The following is a 22821-nucleotide window of genomic DNA, read 5'->3' as shown; positions in this document are numbered from 1 at the left end:
TAACATTTTATTTTCAGCAAATTCATGTTTTTTCTAAAATTGATAATTTGACAAATAAAATAACTGTTTTGTAGGAAATCTGTAGTAATTAGTGCTAATTTGCTACAAATTTCCAACAAATTTAATATTTTATTATTAAAAATTATTTATTTTTCTAAATTTGATAAGTAACAAATAAACTAATTTTTTTTGTCAAAAATCTGTAGCAAGTGGTGTCAGTTTGCTACAAATTTTAGACAAATTTAGCGTATTATTTTAAATTATCTATTTTTCTAAATTGACTAATAAGAAATAAATTAACTTATTTTTTGTAGAAAAATCCGTAGCAACTAGTGTCAATTTGCTACCAATTTCTGATAAATTTAACATTTTATTTTCAAAAAATATATGTTTTTTCTAAAATCGATAAACTGATAAATAAAATTTTATGTTTTTTATAATTGATAAATAACAAATAAAAGTATATTTTTTGTAGGAAATCTGTATCAACTGGTGTTAGTTTGCTACAAATTCCCGACAAATTTAACATTTTATTTTCAAAAAATATATGTTTTTTCTAAAATTGATAAATTGACAAATAAAATACCTTTTTTGTAGGAAATCTGTAGTAACTAGTACTAATCTGCTACAAATTTCCGACAAATTTAACATTTTATTTTTAAAAATTATTTATTTTTCTAAAATTGATAAGTAACGAATAAATTAACATTTTTTTGTTGAAAATCTGTACCAAGTTGTTTCAGTTTGCTACAAATTTTAGACAAATTTAACGTATTATTTTAAAATTATCTATTTTTCTAACATTGAATAGTAAGAAATAAATTAACTTATTTTTTGTAAGAAATCCGTAGCAACTGGTGTCGTCAATTTGCTACCATTTTCCAACAAATTTAATATTTTATTTTTAAAAATTATTTATATTCGAAAATTGATAAATAACAAATAAATTAACTTTTTTTGGTCGAAAATCCGTAGCAAGTGGTGTCAGTTTGCTACAACTTTCAGACAAATTTAGAAATTTTATTTTTTAAATTATTTATTTTGTTGTGGGTACAAATAATACAAAATTTTAATGTATTTTGTCGAAAAACTAATTAATGTTGTGATGAAATTGCTACAATTGGTAGTTGTGTGACAGTTTTGTAGGAAAATTGAAGAAAAGTTTTGGGTTTTTTTTTTCTTTTTTGTGAGAAAAGTGTAGAAAAATTGTAACAAAATTTGAGTTGTGGAAAATTTGTGGGAAACTTTTGTAGGAAAATATGTAGTTTTCTTGTAGTGAATGGATCATATAACGTTTGAACTAATTTATTCAATGTTTACGATGTACTCGCGCCGCAATACGGGCGGGTCTTTACCTTAATTATATTAAAAAAGTAACCGAAAAAAAATTAATGTTATAAAAAACACACACATAATCAATTAATTTTAATATGTATATATACATATAATAAATTTGATCACAAATTAAGCTCGACTTGACTTGGCTGGTCGATTTATTCTTGCAACGATTTCATTTTATGTTCACATATATAAATTTCTAACTTTTCATGTAAGTTCGAACGTAGACTTTATGAGTTTACTTTGACTAAAGAGTCATTTTCAATCCAATCCAAAAAGAAATATTAAACAAGAAAATGATTTTCTAACCAACTAACATAATATAAATTTAAAAAATAAAAAGCTTGCAACCAAGCGAAGCTTGAGATTTCTGACCGAGGGAGTCGAAAAAGTATATACCTAAAAAAATTATAAAACCAGGGGGGGTCGAAAACGTATATACCTAAAAAATTCTATACGAATACAAATACATGGTACTATTGAGCAAAAAGTTCAGGAGGTCGGGCGCCCCGTAGCCCTACAAATTTGCGCCTCGCAACATGCAAGAAGATACAAACACTAAACATGGATAAAACAACACACTTGCAAAAACAACCTATAACGACTCTCACACGCCACCTCCAAGTCTGCAACATATGAAAAAACTCGATTACAAGAAGGAAACTAACATAATAGAATGTTTAGATAATACAATTGCACCAGGACCCCTAACCCCAACCTCATTTTCTATCCCTAAATCTGCTCAGCGATACTTTGAGATTCTGGCAGTATTCCGGTAACATCAAAAACCCAATACGCATTACCAAATGTCAAGTTACGTGAATAGTATCATTTCTCCACCTCATGCTAGCTAATTTGGGGCCGAAGGTCAGTTTTACTTTTCACATATACTTGGAACTTTTAAACTGGTTAACAGTTCTATGATCTAACATGGTACTAGGTTTGACTGTCTGGTTGTGTACCTACCACTTACATACGTTATGTAGAGGTCAATACGCAGCATATTGAGGTAACCCTATACGCTGCGTATTGGTTAATACGCAGCGTATGTGAACCCTAAGTATGCAGATAGGCAAACTCGGTGTGCAGATAGTGAGAGCCTTGTGATATTATGCGCCCTATAACATTTTCCTTATCAAGTTCATTGTATATATATTTAATTGAAATTCCAATATGAAATCACACTATCGACTAGTTACTGATAGACTCTTGATTCACAGGTCTTGCCAAGACAATGATAGGGAATACAACAAAAATAAAGAAAAAACACCAGCAGTTTACTTGGACTTCGACAACTTCTTTCATTTTCATTAGTAACGTATAAAAAGGAAAGTGTTTACACCAGATGGATCCACAAAAGTGACATTGACTTGCCACTAACCAATATCCAACTACCGGTGAGATAAGAACTCTTATCTTCTGGCATTTTCAACGAAGTCCGAAAGCATTTAAGACCTCATATCTTTATGATATGTGTTTAAATTGAACTCACCATCTCCTTGTGACTTAAAACAGGAGTGACTATTGTTATTAATTCATCACCAATCAATATGAGTGCTGCTTTTAAAAATTCTTATCTCTCTTCCTTCTACCTCACCTTTTGCTTACTTGTTGTGGTGACCTTATCTACTAAAAACTATGATGCTACGTTATGCTTGGATGATGAGAGACAAGCACTCCTCCAGTTCAAGCACGGCCTCGTTGATGAAGCAGATCGACTTGCTTCTTGGGTTGGTGATACGAGCGATTGTTGCAAATGGGTTGGGATCCTTTGTGATAACATTACGGGGCATGTTCACAAGATTCATCTACCTGGTAAATGCAGTATAGATTACAACACGATCAAAGAGTACAACGAAGCTGTAAGGCAGAAGTTAAGAGGGGATATAAGTCAATCCATCTTGTATCTGAAGCAACTTGAACATCTAGACTTGAGTTGCAATGATTTTAGAGGAATCCAAATTCCTAGGTTTGTGGGTTCTCTTGGAAACTTGAGATATCTTAACCTCTCACGTTCTAGATTTGGTGGAACAATTCCTCCTCAATTGGGGAATCTGACAGAATTGGGCATCCTCTGTCTTGGCAGTTTTTATGATGATGATACTGACGAATATGAATCTACTAGCATCATGAATATGCAGTGGTTATCACGTCTGCGTTCGTTGCATCACCTGGATATGAGTGGTGTAGACCTTACAAAAGCAACCGATTGGTTTCAGGTGATTAACACTCTCCCTTCATTAGTCCAACTACATTTATCTAGCAGTCAACTGCCTGACATACATCCCTATGTTGCTAGTGTTAATCTCACATTCCTTTCATCGCTTGATCTTTCTAGAAACAAGTTTAAGAAGAGTTTTATACCACGGTGGATTTTCAGTATAACAAGTCTTGTTTCATTAGATTTAAGTTGGTGTGGTTTACGCGGTCCAATTCCTAGTAGCATCAATAACTTTCATAACTTGACTTCTCTTAAGTTTCTTCACGTCTCTGGGAATGAATTCATGAGTTATTCATTAGTATTAAAAGGGTTGTCTAGCATAGGTGGTAATCTAATTTCATTCGAAATGGGTTCTTGTGGTGTTAAGAGTACAACTCTTGATTCCCTTCACAACTTGACCTCTCTTCATAGTCTTGACCTATATGGTAATCAACTCATGAGCACAATACCTAAATCACTAGGTAACCTTTGCAATTTGAGACATATCGATATGGGTGGTAACAATTTTCAGAATATTAGTTTAACAAGCCTTCTTAGAAGTTTTTTTGATTGCAAATCACCTAGGCTTGAATCATTATCCCTTGAGTCCTCAGGGCTATCTAGTTTTCTACCCAATCAACTTGGACAGTTGATAAACTTGGTGCACGTGCAATTAGGAAACAACCATATTGTTGGACCCATTCCAGAGTCAATAGGAAGACTATCATTGTTGAGAACATTGGATCTTGACGAGAATCTTATTTCTGGTCCAATTCCATATTCGGTTGGAGGACTATTATCGTTAGAGTTGTTGGATCTTTCAAATAACCAATTGATTGATACCCTTCCTGAAAGCCTAGGTCAACTTTCTAAGTTGAATACTTTAGATCTCTCTCACAATTTATTGACGGGTGTCGTGACAGAATCTCATTTTTCCAAACTAATTGGATTGAAATACCTAAACGGAAGAGAAAACAACTTGACCCTTAGACCACGCCATGCAAACTGGGTTCCGTCTTTCCAACTAGAATTCTTGTACATAAGTTCTTGGGATTTGGGGCCTCAATTTCCATTGTGGCTGCTAACGCAAAGAGATTTATCACTTTTGGAGATGAGAAATACAAAGATATCGTCAACCATGCCTGAATCATTTTGGAGGTCATTATCCAATCTAAATTATCTGGATATGTCTCAAAATCAGATTCATGGAAGGTTGTTTGAAATCCCAGCAACACTAGTTGTGGTTGATTTGAGCTCTAATATGTTTAGCGGGGACTTACCTAAACTTTTCAAAAGTTCATTCGTTTACATACTCAATCTATCAAATAATTCCTTTACAGGGTCATTACACCATTTTTTGTGTTCTTATGGTAGGATAGAGATAGAAACTCTTAATCTAGCAAATAATCATTTGTCTAGTGTCATTCCTGAGTGTTGGATGAAGTGGACGAGTTTGTCATACTTGTACTTGGAGAACAACAATTTATCTGGTGTAATTCCGACAACTTTGGGATCTTTATCTTCTCTGCAATCATTGAATATGTGCAATAACAAGCTGTCGGGAAGATTACCAGCTTCTCTAAAGAACTTGACAAAATTACAGATCCTTCAGTTTGCTACAAATGAACTTGTTGGAGGCATTCCAGCATGGGTTGGGACAGAACTTTCAAGTTTGAGAATTCTAAACCTCCGATCAAACAATTTTGGTGGAAACATAACTCATGAGCTCTGTTATCTTACAGTTATTCAGATCTTGGACTTCTCTCATAATAATCTATCAGGAAATATTCCAAGATGCTTCAACAACTTCAGTGTCTTGTCGAAAGAAACAACCTCAATCGGTCAGTTTGACCCCATACCATTTGACAATGTCTACATGACAAATAGTGCTTCATTGGTGATGAAGGGGCAAGAGTACACATATAGCACTATTCTTGAATTGGTGATGGTTTTGGACCTTTCGGGTAACAAGTTTTCTGGGAGCATTCCAGTTGAGCTAATGGCCCTTGAGGCATTACAATCGTTGAACATATCAAAAAATCAGTTGACAGGAGTTATACCAAAGAATATTGGAGAAATGAAGTTACTTGAATCATTTGATGTATCTTCGAACCATCTCTCTGGGGAGCTTCCTACGAGCTTGTCAAGCTTGACTTTCTTGAGCAGCTTCAATGTGTCTTTCAACAACTTGACTGGAAGAATACCATCAAGCACACAACTTCAGAGCTTCAATGAATCCAGCTTCTTTGGCAACAAACTCTGTGGAGTTCCATTGACAAAGCTTTGTGGAGAAGTAGTGCGCAATAGAGATCAACAAGAAGGCGATACATCACATGGAGTGGATTTTGGATTAATTATTAGCATCTTGCTTGGATTTTTTGTTGGGTTTTGGTCCATTGTCATTCCCCTGAATGTTGGAACAATTTGGATTTCGTTGTGTAAATTGAGGTATATGTTGAGTTGTTAATCATTAGTACTATGGTAACATGTTTCATAAGTGATGAATAATGTTGTAAGGTTGTAATTTGATTGTTTTACCTTCAGATTATATAAACTGCTACCTTAATGAACTCCCAACCTTGGACCTTCTTAACTATAGAGTATGTAGACATATCCTTGATGACTATTCTGTGCTTGCTATATATACCTGAATCTGTTAGAATTTCTTAAACAAAGTGTCCCATTAGGATGATAAACTAGAAATGTTATTCCCACATGTTTTCAAAAGTTATAGTTATTGGTCAAAAAAAAATACAAAATACAAACCATTAATATCAACATTGAATAAACAAGCCGATGAAATCTACTTCTACTTCCAAATCATTGTGAACACTAACACAGTTTAATAAGCATTAAGTCTACACTTTAGTTGATGGACAAATTCCTTATGATTTACGAGGATTTTGACCTCATAATAATGGTAGGGTTTAATATGACTATCTTAGAGGTACACTTGATATGTTAATCCTAGGCATGGGAAAAAATAATATTACTGTTTAAGGGTACAAGTAGCTTTCACGACTTGTGAAGTCACAAGACATGCGCCAAACTTAAATGAAGCATACAGGAGTCGCAAGTTGTTTGACCCAAACTTAAATGTTTACCCTCCTTTGTTGAGAAGTTATCCCACTTTTCGGTATGGGGATTCGACCTATCAAAGAGTCCAAATTTCCAAGAAAAAAGTCAATAGGGTATTACAACTAAAAATCAACCAAGATCTTATAAGAGTTACTACCAAAGTTCCACTTAGCAAGATGGTTCATCCTAGAATTCATACAATCATACAAAACGTAAAACCAAACTTCTTGTCATATGCAAGGTTATGCAAGAAAACTAAAGTGCTGCTTCCTTATGTGATAAACTTGGTTCTTTGCTAAGAGTATTGCACTTTGACTGTTATTATCTGCTTTTGTAATCAACACAACATATGGTAGACTTTCAACTCATTAGAGATTTTTTGCAAGCATAAAATCATAACATGAGCCTAGCCTCTCCCAGCATAAAAACATAACATGCGCCAAGCCTCTGATTTATCGCCGATTAATTGCTAATCGAGGGTCACATGTTGATAAGTTCTATAAGTAAAAAAAATGGAAAACCTATGAATTGTGTACCTGTTACAGCATTGAGGCCAATAGATAATCCAGAAACTAATGCAGCCATGGAGTTCGACATGTTAGTCAGCTTGATCTGGTTCCTCTTTAGGGTGTATATGAGTGATGGGATTAGGAGTTTGTATGAATGATGAACTCATGAATAATGGAGAGAGAGGAGGACGATTCTTGATGTTATGATAAGTGTCTAACCTTTAACCCTCTCTAGTTATCTCCTTAAATATACCCAACTAAAAACTTTTATTAGTTATTAAGGATAATATAGTCCATCAACAATTAGCAAATAATGTTAAGAAGGTATATTTATTATTTTGATCCATTATAGTATAAATGATTATAATGTCTACATGATTAAATACATATAAATATATGTATTTAATCTTACATCACCTACGAATTGTCATCTATTCGGCCCATTAGTCGCTAGGCAGTCAACGGTGGTCAAAGACAGAACTGGGCGGTCCTAATCTGTCGCAACCCCCGACCCCACCTTGGGAATGAGAGCCGCGAACATGAGCCAGTGGTATCGGTGTTTATTAATTTGGCAGCGGAAATGAGACATCAGGATCGTAGTTAGGAAATAAATTTCAGAGTTTCAAAACACCAAAATTTTTATCTGAAACAGACGGGATAAAACCCGTATTTTATTTATAATATCCTTATAGGGATAAACTCTAGTAGCTAAAAACATAAACATTTTATTTAGGTAACTTTATAGCCACTTTCTTTAAGCCTTCAGTGCTCCATAGCATAGCTGACTTCTGATAGTTTCAAATTAAGTTACCTGAAATGCGTTTTAAAAATATTTTATCAAGAAATATTGGCGAGTACATTCCAATTTATAAAACAGCATCGGTTGTTATAACTTTACAGTATTAAGAGCGATTACAATATTTATATCTACCCAATTACTCGTTCAGTACTTGTCACTTGACAGGTCTGTGACTATGGTCATATCACACATTGGCTACCCATGTCCAATTGTGATGATTATCAAGTATTGTATACAACCCCCATAATACTGACAGCAATTGTAAAATACAAAGACTTAATCACTGTAATTATAACTGACAAACATTTAGAGTTTTGTAAACATTTTAGATAATGGCTCACAAATGGTGGGAAAAAAGAGAATAACTCACATTGTAAACTTATGTTATTCTAGGGGCTTCCTAGTGATATTTATGGATTATTTTCTTGAGTTTCTATTAAAAACACACAATGCACGCGTGTAAGTAAAATAACCCAAATCAAATTAGCCATACAACACGAGACAGAATGTAGGTCCCTTTTCTCGGAGGATCGAGAACAACCTAAACCTTGTTCTACTAACCCACTAGCGAGTGCGGAATCCAAGCTAGTAGGCAAACCGGGATGAAGCAAGAACAAACACAAGAACACACAAAGTTCACCGATTAACACCACTGTATTAATACGTATGAAGGTTACGGTTACAAGCACAATGTTTACAAAACCAAAGATGTAAACTCTCAAGTGTGTGTGTGTGTGTTTCCAGCAGAATGCTCTCAAGCTCTCTATCTCTTGTCTGTGTGCTTCTACTGAACTCAACACATTGCATGGGTATATATACCCATACACAGATTGTCTATCCCGAAGGATTCGATAGATGGTCCGAAGGATCATCTATCGAGGACAAGCCATTCGAAGGATGAGCAGGGACCTCGAAGGATGATCCTTCGAGGTCTAACAGTCGAACCATATCTATCGACCATCTCGAAGGATAAATAGTATCCTTCGAGTCTATCCTTCGAGACTATCCTTCGAGACTGACTAACATATCAAACATATGTTAACTGTTGGCCAAGTCAATCCGGAGGATGGTTGACTTGGTCAACTTACAGACTACCGAGGACATCGTTTATATACAGACCGAATACAGACAAAGTACAGACACAAGTGCACCAACACAGAACCCCAATGGACTTAGTCAGGCAGAGCCTTGACATGCGTTGTTGGGTCCTAGATCAATCGGGTAGGGTAACAAATTAGTGATCGGGGGTCAAAATACTTACAACGGGGCAAAGCTTCGTGTTTTAGGGGTATAATTTTCGATCTATTATAGAGACAGAGGGAGAAAAGAAGTTGAACGAGTTGAGAATGCGGACTAAGGCTCCTTTTATAGTTGAATTCGGAGCTTCTCGCGCCCCGCGACCCGCCTTACATCTCTCTCTCGCGGCGCACGAGAGTACCCCTAGCTACGGCTAGGGTGGCCGGGTGGCCCCTAGGTCTGCCACATGGCACGACACGTGGCACTTAGACGTCTTCGGCATATAATACTCCGTCACGCCCGGGAGACACATGGGAGTGTCCGTCGCGACCCGCGACCGAGTGAAAATGATGATTTTGTTTGTTTTTTATAAATTAAGGTTAAACGTGTTTGATTTCTCGTGTTTACGGAGCATTTTAGGGTGTTTTCGAGGGTTTGGCAACCCATCTATCCAACCAAATTCTGGCCAAACCCTATAACTATTCTAGTGATTAATCATGTCTACTTAAAATGATATAGTAGAGTTTAAAACATATCTACTTAATAAAATTACATAAAGAATGTGTGTGTGTGTATATATATATACATACTCTAAGGGTGCCTCCGCGATGCGACGAAAAACACATATACTTCAAGGGTGTGCATTCTTCGGTTGGTTTAGTTATTATCTTCAACCGAAACCGAAATTATCCGTTAGTCTGTATCGTTAACCAATAGGTTTTCGGTTAATCGGTTCGGTTTACTCAGTTAAATTGACGGTTTTGGGCTTGATTCATTTAATTTTAGTTAATAGTCGAAACCAAACTCGTGCTAAAACTTTTGCTTAGAAATATTTGAAGTTGAGGTATAATACATGAAATTGAAGTATAAATACATAAAACGGAGGTATAAAATATGAAATATATGAACTGAAGATATAAACGCTAGATATATATGAAAAATAAATGGCTCTGTTCGGTTCGGTTAATTTTGGTTAAACGAGGGTACAAAAAAATCAATAACCGAATTTGGTTAATTTGGGTTTCTTGCAATCGGTTTTTAGTTAATTCAGTTTTTTGTTGATTCCGGTTGGGTTTCGTTTGTTTTCTTTTCAGTTTTGGTTAACGATTCAGTTATTTCTCACCATTAGACATTGTTAATCACGTAACATATCAATGTTTCTAATTAAAAAAATATAGCAATACCATACTTAAATTAATGACCGTTACCCGTTTGAAGATAGGAAAAAATAATAATAAAATATTTGAGATTATTAACCCGTTTAATCAATTTACTACAGGTGTCTACAACCCATCAAGCCATTTAATGAGTTTACAACTTGATTACAACCAACATCCCTTTAATAACTGTTTGACTCGCTTAGATAAATGGATTAAATGAGTAGTCTTGAGCGGTAGATGATTTAGAGTGTATACGGGCTAGGTATGATGTTTGACACGTATAAATATCGGTCGTGTTCGGGTCATTGATTCAACCAACCAACCCAATACGATTGACCGCCATGATTTAACAAATACAAGTTTTACTAAGGTATGAAATATACAAAAAAAAAAAAAAAAAAAAATCAATGTTGTTTTACAAAGAAGTAAATGACAGAAACCTCACATAACATCTAGAAATAAGATCTTTCCATTCGTTTGTATATCAAGTTATGGGCTGCATTAAGTTTTATTCTTTTTACTGTCAAAAATCTTTAAAAACCAATATGAGAGATAAAGATAACATAATACCATACAAGATCTTGTTTTTACCAAACACAACAAATATGGCTTCTCTTTGCATCAATGTTGCGATGTACAGAGCTTGCACTTCTCCTCACTTAATGTTGGATTAATCGGTTGTTTACGGTTCACGGGTCACACGGTTAGCACATTATCGGTTCACGGGTCTAATGTTAAGCACGTTATCGGTTCACAAAGTTGTTAGAAAATTCACATTCACAGTTGTGAGTTTGTGCTTCCTTTCTCTGAATTATGGTCTCACTAAAAGTCAAAGTTTGACTCTTTTCGGTTTGGGAGAAGCCAGGAGGAGAAAGTTTCTTGAATTATTTCTAGAGGCAGTATGAGTCGCTAAAGGATCTTTTCGGTTTGTTCATGGCAGTAATCGGTGTAGTTGTTTTTAGGCAAACTGAGTCACTAAAGGATCTCAGGAATCTAGCCGACGAGGCTACGTTTTATGATAAACAATGGCAAGCATCATGTGGAGATCAATGAAACAAATGTATAAACTAGTGAAACTTCTTGATCCGCAACTAGAATAACAACAACCATACCCAGTATAATCCCACCTATAGCGCAGCTATTGATAGGGTCTGGGGAGGGTAGGATGTAGGCAAGCCTTACCTCTATCCCAGGGGATAGAGAGGCTACTTCCAGTGAGACCCCCGGCTCCAAAAAACCCATAACCCAGACATAAGGATCCACAGCTAGAATCCTTGATTTTAAAGTAAAATCAACTTTCAGACTCTTTAAATCAAAATTCCTAACTCAAAATTCTTAATCTAGCAACAATTAGAAGTCAAATGTGAATTTTCTAACAACTTTGTGACAGAGAAAGGAAGCAAAAACTCACAACTGAAATGCACCAAGCCCTCGCGGTCGCGGATCAAAATTTGGCACATAAGTCTGCAAGATCTTAAGAATAGAAAATTAAAACAAATTTACTAGAATAGTAATCAATGAGATCGATGATTCACACGAAATCAAATAAAATAGGGAAAATCAAGGAAAATCTTCGATGTCAATTTTGGAGAAGTGTGGAATTTACTAAAGTATACAACTCACTAATGCTTAAATTTATTGATAAAAACTCTCAATTCATAGATAGGCCTTTTCTCCTCGCCAAGACAACAGGGAATACAACAAAAATAAAAACACCAGCAGTTGACTGTCACTTTCACAACCTTTTCACTTTCACTGTTAATATTTTTTCGAATAAAACAAATATTTATACCAGCTGGATCTAAAATCGACTTTTGGCAACAATTGTCTAATATAGATTAAGTTCAAAAAATGGTCCCACCTATCTCCATATAAATTTATATTCAACTTGTTGTACAGGTTGAGATGGGGCCTTTTTAATTTTCATATGCTAACTGGCTATTTCCTTGATGCGTTAGTTTTTTTTAACATAATACTGAAAGCCCTCAAAATTAGAAATCATTATGATATGTTTTTAAGTCTAATATAGATTAAATTCAAAATGGTCCCACCTATCTCCAAATAAAAAAATTTTCAACTAGTTGTGCAGTTTGAGATGGAGACTTTTCATCTGCTAACTGGCTACTTCCTTGATGACTTAGTTTTTTTTTTCCAAAATAATTATAATAAAAGCCCTCAAAATTAGAAATCATTATGATATGTTTTTAAATTAAACTCAGCATCTCCTCTCAAACTTAGCCTCATTGATGAGGACTATAATTTAATCTCATTTCCAATCATATTCTGGAGAGATGTGAAACATATGACTTTTTGATCCATGATAGACTTTGACTTGTATGATGTTTTGATTAATTCGCTTAGAAAATGCATGATCATTGCTTTCATATTCACAAATTTATATTTAAACTCCGAGCACAAGTGGCTGTAATTTACAACATCATCAAAATCAATATGAGGGATGGTTATACCTTTTCATGTTCCTCGTCTTGCTACTTTCGCTTACTTCTGGTTGTGGCTTTACTTTGTTTATGCTTAAGTGATAATAGCAAAGGCGATGTACTATGCAAGGATGATGAGAGAGAAGCACTTCTTGAGTTCAAGCATGGGCTCATAGATAAAGCAGATCGACTTGCTTCTTGGGTTGGTGAGAAGAACGACTGTTGCAATTGGAATGGGATCGTTTGTGATAACTTTACCGGTCATGTTCACAAGATTCATCTTCCAGGTAATTGTAGTATGAATGATTACAACAAAATCGAAGAATACGAAGAATTCTTGAATCAAAAATTAAGAGGGGACATAAGTCCATCGCTTCTGAATCTAACGCAACTCAAGCATTTAGACTTGAGCTGCAATAACTTTGGTGAAATGGAAGTTCCTAGCTTTATAGGATCTCTTGGAAACTTGAGGTATCTTAATCTCTCGCGTTCCGTATTTGGTGGAACAATCCCTCCTCAACTAGGGAATCTGACAGAATTGCGCGTCCTATGTCTTGGAAATTTTTATGATATTGAAGATAGTGATGAATATGAATATACTACAATCACCAACATGAAGTGGCTGTCAAGTCTCCGTTTGTTACATCACCTGGATTTGAGTGGCATGGACCTTAGTAAGGCAACAGATTGGCTTGAGGCTATTAACACCCTTCCTTCTTTGGTTGAACTACATTTGTCCCATAGTCAACTTTTGTGTATACATCCTCATGTTGCTAATCTTACTGTCACATCTCTTTCCTTTCTTGATCTTTCTGGAAATGATTTTTATGACAACTGTGTGCTAGAGTGGATTTTCAGTAAAACTAGTCTAGGTTCACTAGATATACGTGGGTGTGGTCTTCATGGCCCTATTCCTAGAAGCATTGATAGCTTTCGCAACTTGACTTCTCACAAGTCGCTTCACGTTCACGGGAATGATTTCATGAGTTCTTCATTAGTGTTAAAAGGGTTGTCTAGTGTAGGTGGTAATCTCATTTCATTAGATATTAGTTCTTGCGGTATTTCAAGTTCACTTCTTGGTTCCCTTCACAACCTGACTTCCATACTTAGCCTTGACCTGTCATATAATGTACTCAACAAGACAATACCTACATCATTGGGGAATCTTTGCAATTTAAGACATATTGGTCTAGATGGTAACTCGTTTCCTGATATTAGCTTTACAAGCCTTTTTGAAAGCTTTTTTGAGTGCAAATCACCAAAATTGGAGTCCTTATCTCTTCGGTCTACAGGACTTTCAAGCCATCTTCCAAATCAACTTGGACAACTTGTATATCTGGAGAATCTCCAACTTGAAAATAACCATATTGATGGTACTATTCCTGAATCAATAGGAAGATTAACTCTTTTGAGGTCGCTATATCTTGCAAAGAATCTTATCTCGGGTCCAATACCATATTCAGTCGGAGAATTGTCCTCGGTTGAGGTGTTAGATCTTTCAAATAATCGACTCAATGGAAGCCTTCCTGATAGCCTCGGTCAACTTTCAAAGATAATTTATTTAGATTTTTCATACAACTTTTTAACCGGTCTTGTGACAGAAGCTCATTTTGACAAACTAGCTAAACTAAAGTACCTAAATGGAGTAGGCAACTACCTATCCCTAAGACCGCACCTTGTGAACTGGGTTCCCTCTTTCCGGTTGCAGTTCTTGTATTTAAGTTCGTGGAACTTAGGGCCTCAATTTCCATTGTGGCTGCAGTTGCAGAGTGATTTAGTAGAATTGGAAATTAGCAATACAAGGATTACATCAATGATTCACGAGGCATTTTGGAAATCATGGCCTAATCTACAATATCTAAATATGTCACGAAATCAAATTCAAGGAAGGTTGTTTCGTATCCCTGCATCGCTTCAAGTACTTGCCTTGAATTCTAACGAACTTAGCGGGCAACTCCCTGAACTCTCTAAAATTAATTCACAGACAAAGATTCTGGATTTGTCAAATAATTCCTTTGGGGGATCTTTGCGTCTTTTGGTGTGTCCTTACGGTGAGAAAAATCTAGAAATTCTTAATTTGGCTAACAATAATCTATCAGGTGACATTCCTGAGTGTTGGAAGAAGTGGCCGTATTTAGTATTTCTAAACTTGGAAAACAACAACTTGTTTGGTGGTATACCAAGAACTTGCGGATCATTATCTTCTCTGCAGTTATTAAATATCTACAACAACAAGCTCTCTGGAGGAGTACCTACTTCTCTAAAGAACTTAACAAATTTAATAATGCTTCAACTTGGAAGAAATGAACTTGTTGGACCAATTCCGGCCTGGTTTGGAACAAAACTCTTGAGTTTGAAAATTCTTAACCTCCGATCAAACAAATTTAATGGAAATCTGACTCATGAGCTTTGCTTTCTGACCGGTATTCAGATCTTGGATCTTTCTCATAATAATCTATCAGGACATATACCAAGATGTTTCAACAATTTCACTTTACTCTCTGGGAAAGAAACTACCTCAAGTGATAGATTTATCTTCTCTTATACTAGACAGATCATTGGCAGTGCTTCGTTGTTTATAAAGGGACGAGAGGATACATATAGCACTATTCTCGGACTTGTGTTGATGTTGGACCTTTCAAGTAACATTTTTTCTGGGAGCATCCCAAGGGAGCTAATGGACCTCCCAGCATTACAATCTTTGAATTTGTCAAGAAATCAGTTGATAGGGAGAATCCCTGAAAACATTGGAGATCTGAAATCACTTTTTTCATTTGATGTATCTCTTAATCGGCTTTCTGGGGAGCTTCCTAAGACCTTGTCAAGCTTGAATTTTTTGAGTAGCTTCAATGTGTCCTATAACAATTTCACAGGAAAAATCCCACTGGGCACCCAGCTTCATAGCTTCAACGAGTCATGCTTCTCAGGCAACAAGCTTTGTGGAGATCCACTCACTGAAAGTTGTTCAATTGATCAGGCACCTAACAGATACGAAGAAGAAGAAGACGATGCATCACATGGAGCAGATCGGGACTTGATTATTAGCATAATGTGTGGATTCCTTGCTGGTTTCTGGCTGGTGTTAGTTCCGTTGATAGTTAGCACCACATGGAGAACTGCACATTTCCGTTTCTTGAGTCATCTGAGATGTATATTTTGTAATGCTATTCAGAAGTACTGTGGTAATCTTCTTTCTAGGTGATTAAGAATACTGTAATATGTTCACTTATACTTTGAAAAACAGCTACTACTTTTTAATAAAGTTACATGTTAATGTTGGCCCTAGTCTATGAACATGATATGAAAATAACGATGAAATAAGAAACGAATTCAACAGAACTTACAAAACTTCAATTGTATTGCATAATTGTGATTTTACAGGTATTTACAAGTGAAATAAACAATCCTGTTTGAGGTGCGAATGAATGGATGTGACTCCTCTTGAATCGACATGATGCTTGAAGACCTGTGGTGTTGCCGCCTTGTGAAATGTCGTGTCTACAGGAGAGGTGTCGCTTCCCTTTAGATGTAGGTTGTAATCTTTCCTTTAGTCGCTTCCGGTCCTTGCACTTATTAACTAATCCAATTACAACATAAACTTACTATCTTCAAATTACATAAACAACCTACTACTTTTGACCCGCATGGATTAAGGAATTACACATCAATAGTTTAGACCTTCTTTTGCCATCCAGTTGTATTACTTTTTGTGCCTTCTAATTCAACAAATCTCCACCATGGCGAATACCAATGCTACCAATCTGACAGTTAACCATCATAGTGTCCTCAAACCAACGTTCAAGCTGTTTCAATCATGATCAGGTCCAAACAAGAATTGAACGTGATCACAACCAATACTGTTGGATGTTAACTCAGATATAGAGATACCAAACACTAAAGTGCTTCTTCCTTATGTGATAAACTTGGTTTTCCGCTAAGATTATTACACTTTGACTAACATTATCTGTTTTTGTAATCAACACAACGACATCTGACAAACATGGTAGACTTCCAACTTTTCGAAGCTTTTGTATGCGTAAAAGCATAACATGTGGTTGACCTTTTCTTGTCTAAAACCTGCACCGTCATAACAAACCATCGACTGTATTCAGTGGCGGAGCTTGACCAAAAGTTTCGAGGGGGCGTAAAGTGATGGGACCCAAAAAATATTTTCCTATCGTTATGTTTCGGGTCAGGTCGGGTTGGCTATTCGATTCAAGTCGGCTCAAATAATAATAGTTTCAAATAAAACAAAGTGTATATTTACCAAACTACCCATCATTTATATACAAAGTTTATAAATATTTAGGATATACAATTTAGGAAAAATAATCAGGGGGACGATCCTATATAATTTTAAAATTTTCGGACAAAAAATCAGAACTTATACACTTCTAACCGAAACATTGGGGTGGGCGGGTGCACCCCCGAGCACCCACTATACTTCGCCTCTGACTGTATTTACTGTTCGAATACCAATCCAACATACGTTGTACTACGGATGTACCGTATAGAATCCATTTAGCAGCTTGCCAATGTTTTTCTCTTGGATCATGCATATACCCACTCACCTCTATTGCTCACTAAATATCAGGTATTGTATACACCAGAGCATACATTAAGATACTGACAACAATTGCATATGATACATCCACATCATTCTTCAGTGGCATAGCCACACTCAAGGGCGTAGCTTTGTGGGGGCGGGAGAGGGCGGCCGGCCCCCGAACTTTTCGCTCAGTAGTGGAGAGTAGGTAGTTTTCGTGTAAAATTTTTGAGTATATACGTTTTTGACCCCCCGGTTTTATAGAAATTTTTGGTATATACATTTTCGACCCCCGGTCGGAAATCTCAAGCTTCACTTACAGTTAAAATTTTCCAAATCAAAGAAAACCAAAAACAGAAAACCCTAAAGGTAAAAATAAGCTAGTGAAATGCAAATTAGGGCTGAAATGCTGAATAGTAGTGAAAGCGGGAATGGGGATTCTCATTCAAATGAAACGGATTTGGGTATTCGACCAGTTAACATTGCAAACAAAAGGATGGGCCTTTTATTTTCCTTCAAATCAGTGGTGAAGCTTGAAACTTTTCACCGGGGTGTCGGAAGTCACCGAAACTAAAAATTCTATATAAGTAATTTTTTTTATAAAACCCGGGGGTCAAAAACGTATATACCTAAAAAATTCTATACGAAACGTACATACATAACACTACTAGCGAAAAGTTCGAGGGGTTGGGCGCCCCTCCCGGCCCCTTGAAAGCTACGCCCTTGCTTCAAATGGGCCAGTTATTTGTTAAACTATATGGGCCTAAACAGTTTATTTATATAATGTTGAAAACCTATTTCAACATTTAATAAGGTGTGAAAAAGAGAGGTTTAAAAACCCAGCCAACCCAGAACGAGATTCAATGGCCCATTCAAGTTTGGGCTGGGTCAATAAAAATTCACCCTTAACCAAAAAAAAAAAAAATTAAAAGAGTTTCACTTTAAACTTTAATAATCATAATACCGAACGGAAGCATAAAAGACTAACAGACTAAAAGACGTCCTTTTTTGTCAAGTGGTGTCAAATCTTGACAAATTTACAACCTAAATACGATATTAAATGAATAGATAGGGGAATGAGTTAATGACATTCACTATTTACGTAGTTTTCCAGTTAAAACTAAATAAATCAAATCTAATCATACTTATATGCATGTAACTTCTTGTGGCTGAAAAGTTATGTTCATTCTAAGTTGTACATTTTTTTCTAGCTCACTTGCTTCTCTTCACTTGTTTCAAATAGGAGTCCGCTAAATTTTGGACGAGCTCTTTATCAACAACCATCAAGATGAACTAAAAAACCTAGATGAACTCACGAATTTCTTCTTTTTTGTGAGAAAACTTGGTTGCAGCACAAATTTTGGTTACGGGTACCCGGATACAAAAATAACCGGTTTCAAGTTTTTTTTTCTCGGGTCTACTTCCGGATCGAATTTTTTATGCACTTGTCCTCATGACTTTCGTTTTGGGTTGCTTTTAGTATAATATTAAGGGTTTATAGTTTAAAGTGTTTGGGCTTTTAAACATCTCTTTTACATACCTTATTAAATGTTAAAACAAGTTTCCAAATTAAATGGATAATCTTTTAGGCCCATCCATATAGTTTAACATATAACTGGCCCATTTGAAGGACAATAGGTAACAGATTTAGACCAAAAGTCAAGGATTATCATCATCATCGGTAGTAAGATTTGTTCAATTAAGTTTTATCATCTATTGCTTTTGCTTGAAGGTATTACTATGTCATGTCATGTGTGTGTTTCCTTGTAGAGATGGGCATAATCGGGTATTATTAATACCCGGAACCGGGTACTACCCGTACCCGGGTACTAATACTAGTTAGGAGAACCGGGTTCTCTGAAGAATCGGGTCTGGGTTGAACCCGAGTAGTCGTCAATAAAACTAGAACCGAGGTAACCGGTTACGGGTACTGTGGACCCGGGTCCGGGTACTGTTTGGAACCGGGTTTGTCGAGTTTTTCAAATCAAAAAGCTGCCAGTTTACTGTTTGTAACCGGTTCCAACGGTCACATTTTGCATTTAATGCTTTTTGCAACCTCCAAGATTCGATCCTAATGGCTAGTAACCGGTTCTAACGGTTACTTATTACCGGGTACAGTGGGACCAGGTACTGGAAGAACCGGGTACGGGTTAGGAACCGGGTACGACCCGTTTATTATCAAGAAATATGGAACCGGGTAAGAACCGCTGGTATTTTGAACCTGGACCCAGTTCGTCTATACATCGGGTTGGAACTGGAACCGGGTACGGATCGGTTTTACGGGTTCGGGTTTGTGACCGATTATTATGTCCATCTCTAGTTTCCTGCCTCGATAAACAGAGTTTTATTTACAATTTTTTAAAAATCTTAATATGTCTATTCCAAGCACAATATAAAATATGTGTGACTTTGTAATTTTCATGGATTTTATGTTGAAAAAATTACAAGGGGGTTATGTGTTAATATAATTAGGCAAACATCAAGGCTTGGACACTGGTGCAAGGTGTGAAATGTAATTTGATTAGGTGAAAGCCCAGTGTTGTAAGAATCTGCAGCGCTAGTCGGTTGGTGAGGTACCGACTAGCAATTAGTCAGGATTAATAGGGATTAATCGGATTGGTATTTTGTATTTTTTATAGTTTTATATATACACACACCTTTTTACCGGTAAATGGCCAAAATACCAATACTGTACCAAAAAACGGAAAAATGGGTACCAGTGGCAGTACCGAGTATATAACCGGTGCGATACCGATTCGGCACCAATACCCGGTATCAAACGCTAGCGCATCCCAAGATAGGAGATAAGGAAACATAAATCTAAACATAGGAAAGATACATAAGAACTCTAATGTCTCTAAAATAATACAAAGTACCATCATGATCCAAAAAAAAAAAAAAAAGTTGGACCAATTTTCAATCTCACGGATCTACAACGTATTCATGGGGCTATAACTCACTAAGTCCATGAATTTTGGCATGCTAAGTGATTAGACCATATAAAATCCATTGTTTTATTGTCTGATGGATCTCTAAATCTCTTCCAATCATGAACAACGTTGATTAAATCATTGACTTTCGCTCTAATAGTCCGGCAACAATTTGCATGAACAGTTGAAACAACGTTAATATCTCTACTATCTTGACAAAATCCACTGAAATATATGGTGTCCAAAAATCTAACCCCAAGTCCCAACCTTTTAAAAACTCCTTTATGCATTAGCTCAACAAGAACATCTTGTTCTTTCATTCCAACTGAGGTGTTTCTTTGCATATACCACTCATCGAACAATGCAATTGTCTTGTTGTTGGATTTGATCATGTAGAAACCAGTGTTTAACGGATTCGTTTGTGACCATTGATCACCATCAAACCGATCGACACTTATTTGAAGATCAACAGTTTCGTTTAGGGTTAGCCTTGGAAATGGATTCCTGAGCCACATAACATCTGTATCCTGTACATTAATTGATTTCACATATATGTTATTAAGAATTACAAGATATCTTATGTGTTTTAGTAAATTATTTTAGCTACTAAGAAATTATTTAGAGTGTTTACATAACTACAATAATTTATATTTAATGTTCAATTAATGTAATATTTGAATTTTATCGTAACATGCCTAACTTTATAAGTTTATTTAATGTAACAACATATAATAAAATTGGAATGATTATGCAAAAACTAATTTGTTTGTGTATACTTATATAACATAATGAAAATTAAAATTCAAGTGGTACTTATAACTTACTGTGAAAATAAAGTTGTATCCACGCCGGAGAACATCCCCAAGAAAACGAGTTCTTAGCCACATCAACTTTATGAAATCTTCTGACATGTAAACCTTCTCATCCACAAAGTCATCGCCATCGGTTTTCAGCCTGTAACAATGTAATCTAAGAAACATGCAACGTTCAAACGCGGTTTGATCAACTGCCATGATTAAAAGATGGTTAGTCAATTGCCTTGTATCTTCTCCTAGCCAAAACCCATCTAAGAATATATCAAACATAGGTTTGTCCCCCTCGGTGTAAGCTCGGTTCACAACCGCGATGATCACTGTTTTGTTCGCCATGGAAGCTCCCTCCAAGGCTGCTTCCAACTCGTCTCTATACATCGAGGCCTCATGCTACAATCACACAAAACTCAAAGCTTTATCAGATCTTTTGGAAAACTAATAGAATGTAGCTCATTGCCATATATCAGATCTTTTAATACAACACTTATGTTAAGTGAAGTTGAATTATAATTGAATGCAACTCATGTTAAAGAGGTTACGTTGCTTTGCTTCTGAAAGGTCACATTAGCCTCATTATAGTGAGATTATTATCGAAGTATGATGAAGCTTACGATGGCTGATGGCGGTTTGGATCGATACAGCTTGTCGGTTATGGATGCCGATGGGTTTTTTTCTGATAAAAAATAAATAAGAAGTAAGGATATAAGCAGTAAAGTGCAAAGGGCAAGAGTGGCTCCAGGTTTGAGTGAACCATCCATTGTGGTGATGATGTGGTGACGACTAGTTTAAGGGTTCATGAATATATCAGGAGGGATTTGTGTTAAATTTGGAGTGGAATGGTTGGATGGGAGTTCATATATATATAGTGTTGGCGCCGTGATTGGTTTCTTTTATGGCTTTTACTTGACGTGTTAATGTGTTATGCCATGTGTGGTTGTGAATATCACATAATACACCCATCCATGGAATGAGGATCGTTTCCACATGAGTTAATTTGTTTTGGTTTTCCGAAATCTATCAACTTTTTTGGTGTTCGGATTTCCATTAACTCAATGTCTTAAATTTATTTCAAATTTGTTCAAAAGATCACGGCTCGCAGCTCGTTTTAATCGCTGAAAAACGTTCAAGAAAACAATCGGTTTTAAATGAGCCGAACAAGCTCAGCTAGGTTTGTAAATAAGGCGAGCCTAAGCCAAAACAGTTGGTTTTAAATGAGCCGAACAAGCTTGGCTAGGTTTGTAAATAAGGCGAGCCTAAGCCAAGATAGGTTCAGTTTGTGGCTCGCTCGTTTACAACCCCAGCTTAAATAGGCTTTTATTTATTTATTTATTTTTGTTTTATGTAAATCATTATCATAATGTGTAAAATAAATACAAAAATAGAAAACATTATCTAAGAAAATAATAAACGAACCGACTCAATGAGCCATGAGCTAGCTCGAGCTTTTTACAAGCCGAGCCTGAGCCAGGCAATTCAACTCGTTAAGATATACGAGTCAGCTCGACTTGACTTGCTTTTTAAACAAGCTGAGCCTGAGCCCACCCTGGCTTGGATTGGCTTGGCTCAGTTACAACCCTTTTTTTAATGTGGAGGCTTGATTGTTTTGGGCACGATTCTAGGGTACTATAGAGCAGACGATCAGAAGATGATTTTGTTTTAAATATGGTCCATATTAGTTTTCTTGGTGAATAAAGTAGTAAACCCTAATCTTGTATCCATTTATATTTAGTATGCAATTCCTCACGAGTAAAGGAGAATGCAATATGGTAATGTTT

The 22821-nt window shown here is 36.0% G+C and overlaps 3 protein-coding genes across 3 annotated transcripts; 2 read left to right on the top strand and 1 right to left on the bottom strand.

The window, feature by feature from the left end:
• The first annotated feature begins 2888 nt into the window (after window positions 1-2888).
• Window positions 2889-6005, top strand: LOC110867176 (receptor-like protein EIX2). The gene has a single exon (XM_022116306.1). The coding sequence runs from the start codon at window positions 2889-2891 to the stop codon at window positions 6003-6005; it is 3117 nt and encodes a 1038-aa protein (XP_021971998.1).
• A 6766-nt stretch (window positions 6006-12771) lies between these two features.
• Window positions 12772-15960, top strand: LOC110867174 (receptor-like protein EIX2). The gene has a single exon (XM_022116305.1). The coding sequence runs from the start codon at window positions 12772-12774 to the stop codon at window positions 15958-15960; it is 3189 nt and encodes a 1062-aa protein (XP_021971997.1).
• Window positions 15961-20263: 4303 nt separating this feature from the next.
• LOC110867173 (uncharacterized protein At1g28695-like) lies at window positions 20264-21856 on the bottom strand. The gene is made up of 3 exons (XM_022116304.2): window positions 21658-21856; window positions 21059-21436; window positions 20264-20761 (listed from the first exon to the last, which is right to left on the bottom strand). The coding sequence occupies exons 1-3, from the start codon at window positions 21802-21804 to the stop codon at window positions 20264-20266; spliced, it is 1023 nt and encodes a 340-aa protein (XP_021971996.2). The 5' UTR covers window positions 21805-21856.
• Window positions 21857-22821: the final 965 nt, after the last annotated feature.

The sequence above is a fragment of the Helianthus annuus genome, chromosome 7 (assembly GCF_002127325.2).
Source record: "Helianthus annuus cultivar XRQ/B chromosome 7, HanXRQr2.0-SUNRISE, whole genome shotgun sequence".
NCBI lineage: Eukaryota > Viridiplantae > Streptophyta > Magnoliopsida > Asterales > Asteraceae > Helianthus > Helianthus annuus.
The sequence above is the reverse complement of the archived record's forward strand: the minus strand, read 5'-3'. Positions and strand labels throughout refer to the sequence as shown.

Excerpts from the sequence above, each read along its gene's own strand:
- LOC110867176 (XM_022116306.1), top strand. The coding sequence starts at position 2,889 with ATGAGTGCTGCTTTTAAAAATTCTTATCTCTCTTCCTTCTACCTCACC.
- LOC110867174 (XM_022116305.1), top strand. The coding sequence starts at position 12,772 with ATGAGGGATGGTTATACCTTTTCATGTTCCTCGTCTTGCTACTTTCGC.
- LOC110867173 (XM_022116304.2), bottom strand. The coding sequence starts at position 21,804 with ATGGATGGTTCACTCAAACCTGGAGCCACTCTTGCCCTTTGCACTTTA. Across the intron at positions 21,437-21,657 it reads CCAAACCGCCATCAGCCATC|CATGAGGCCTCGATGTATAG; the intron begins GTAAGCTTCATC and ends GTGTGATTGTAG. Across the intron at positions 20,762-21,058 it reads GATACAACTTTATTTTCACA|GATACAGATGTTATGTGGCT; the intron begins GTAAGTTATAAG and ends ATTAATGTACAG.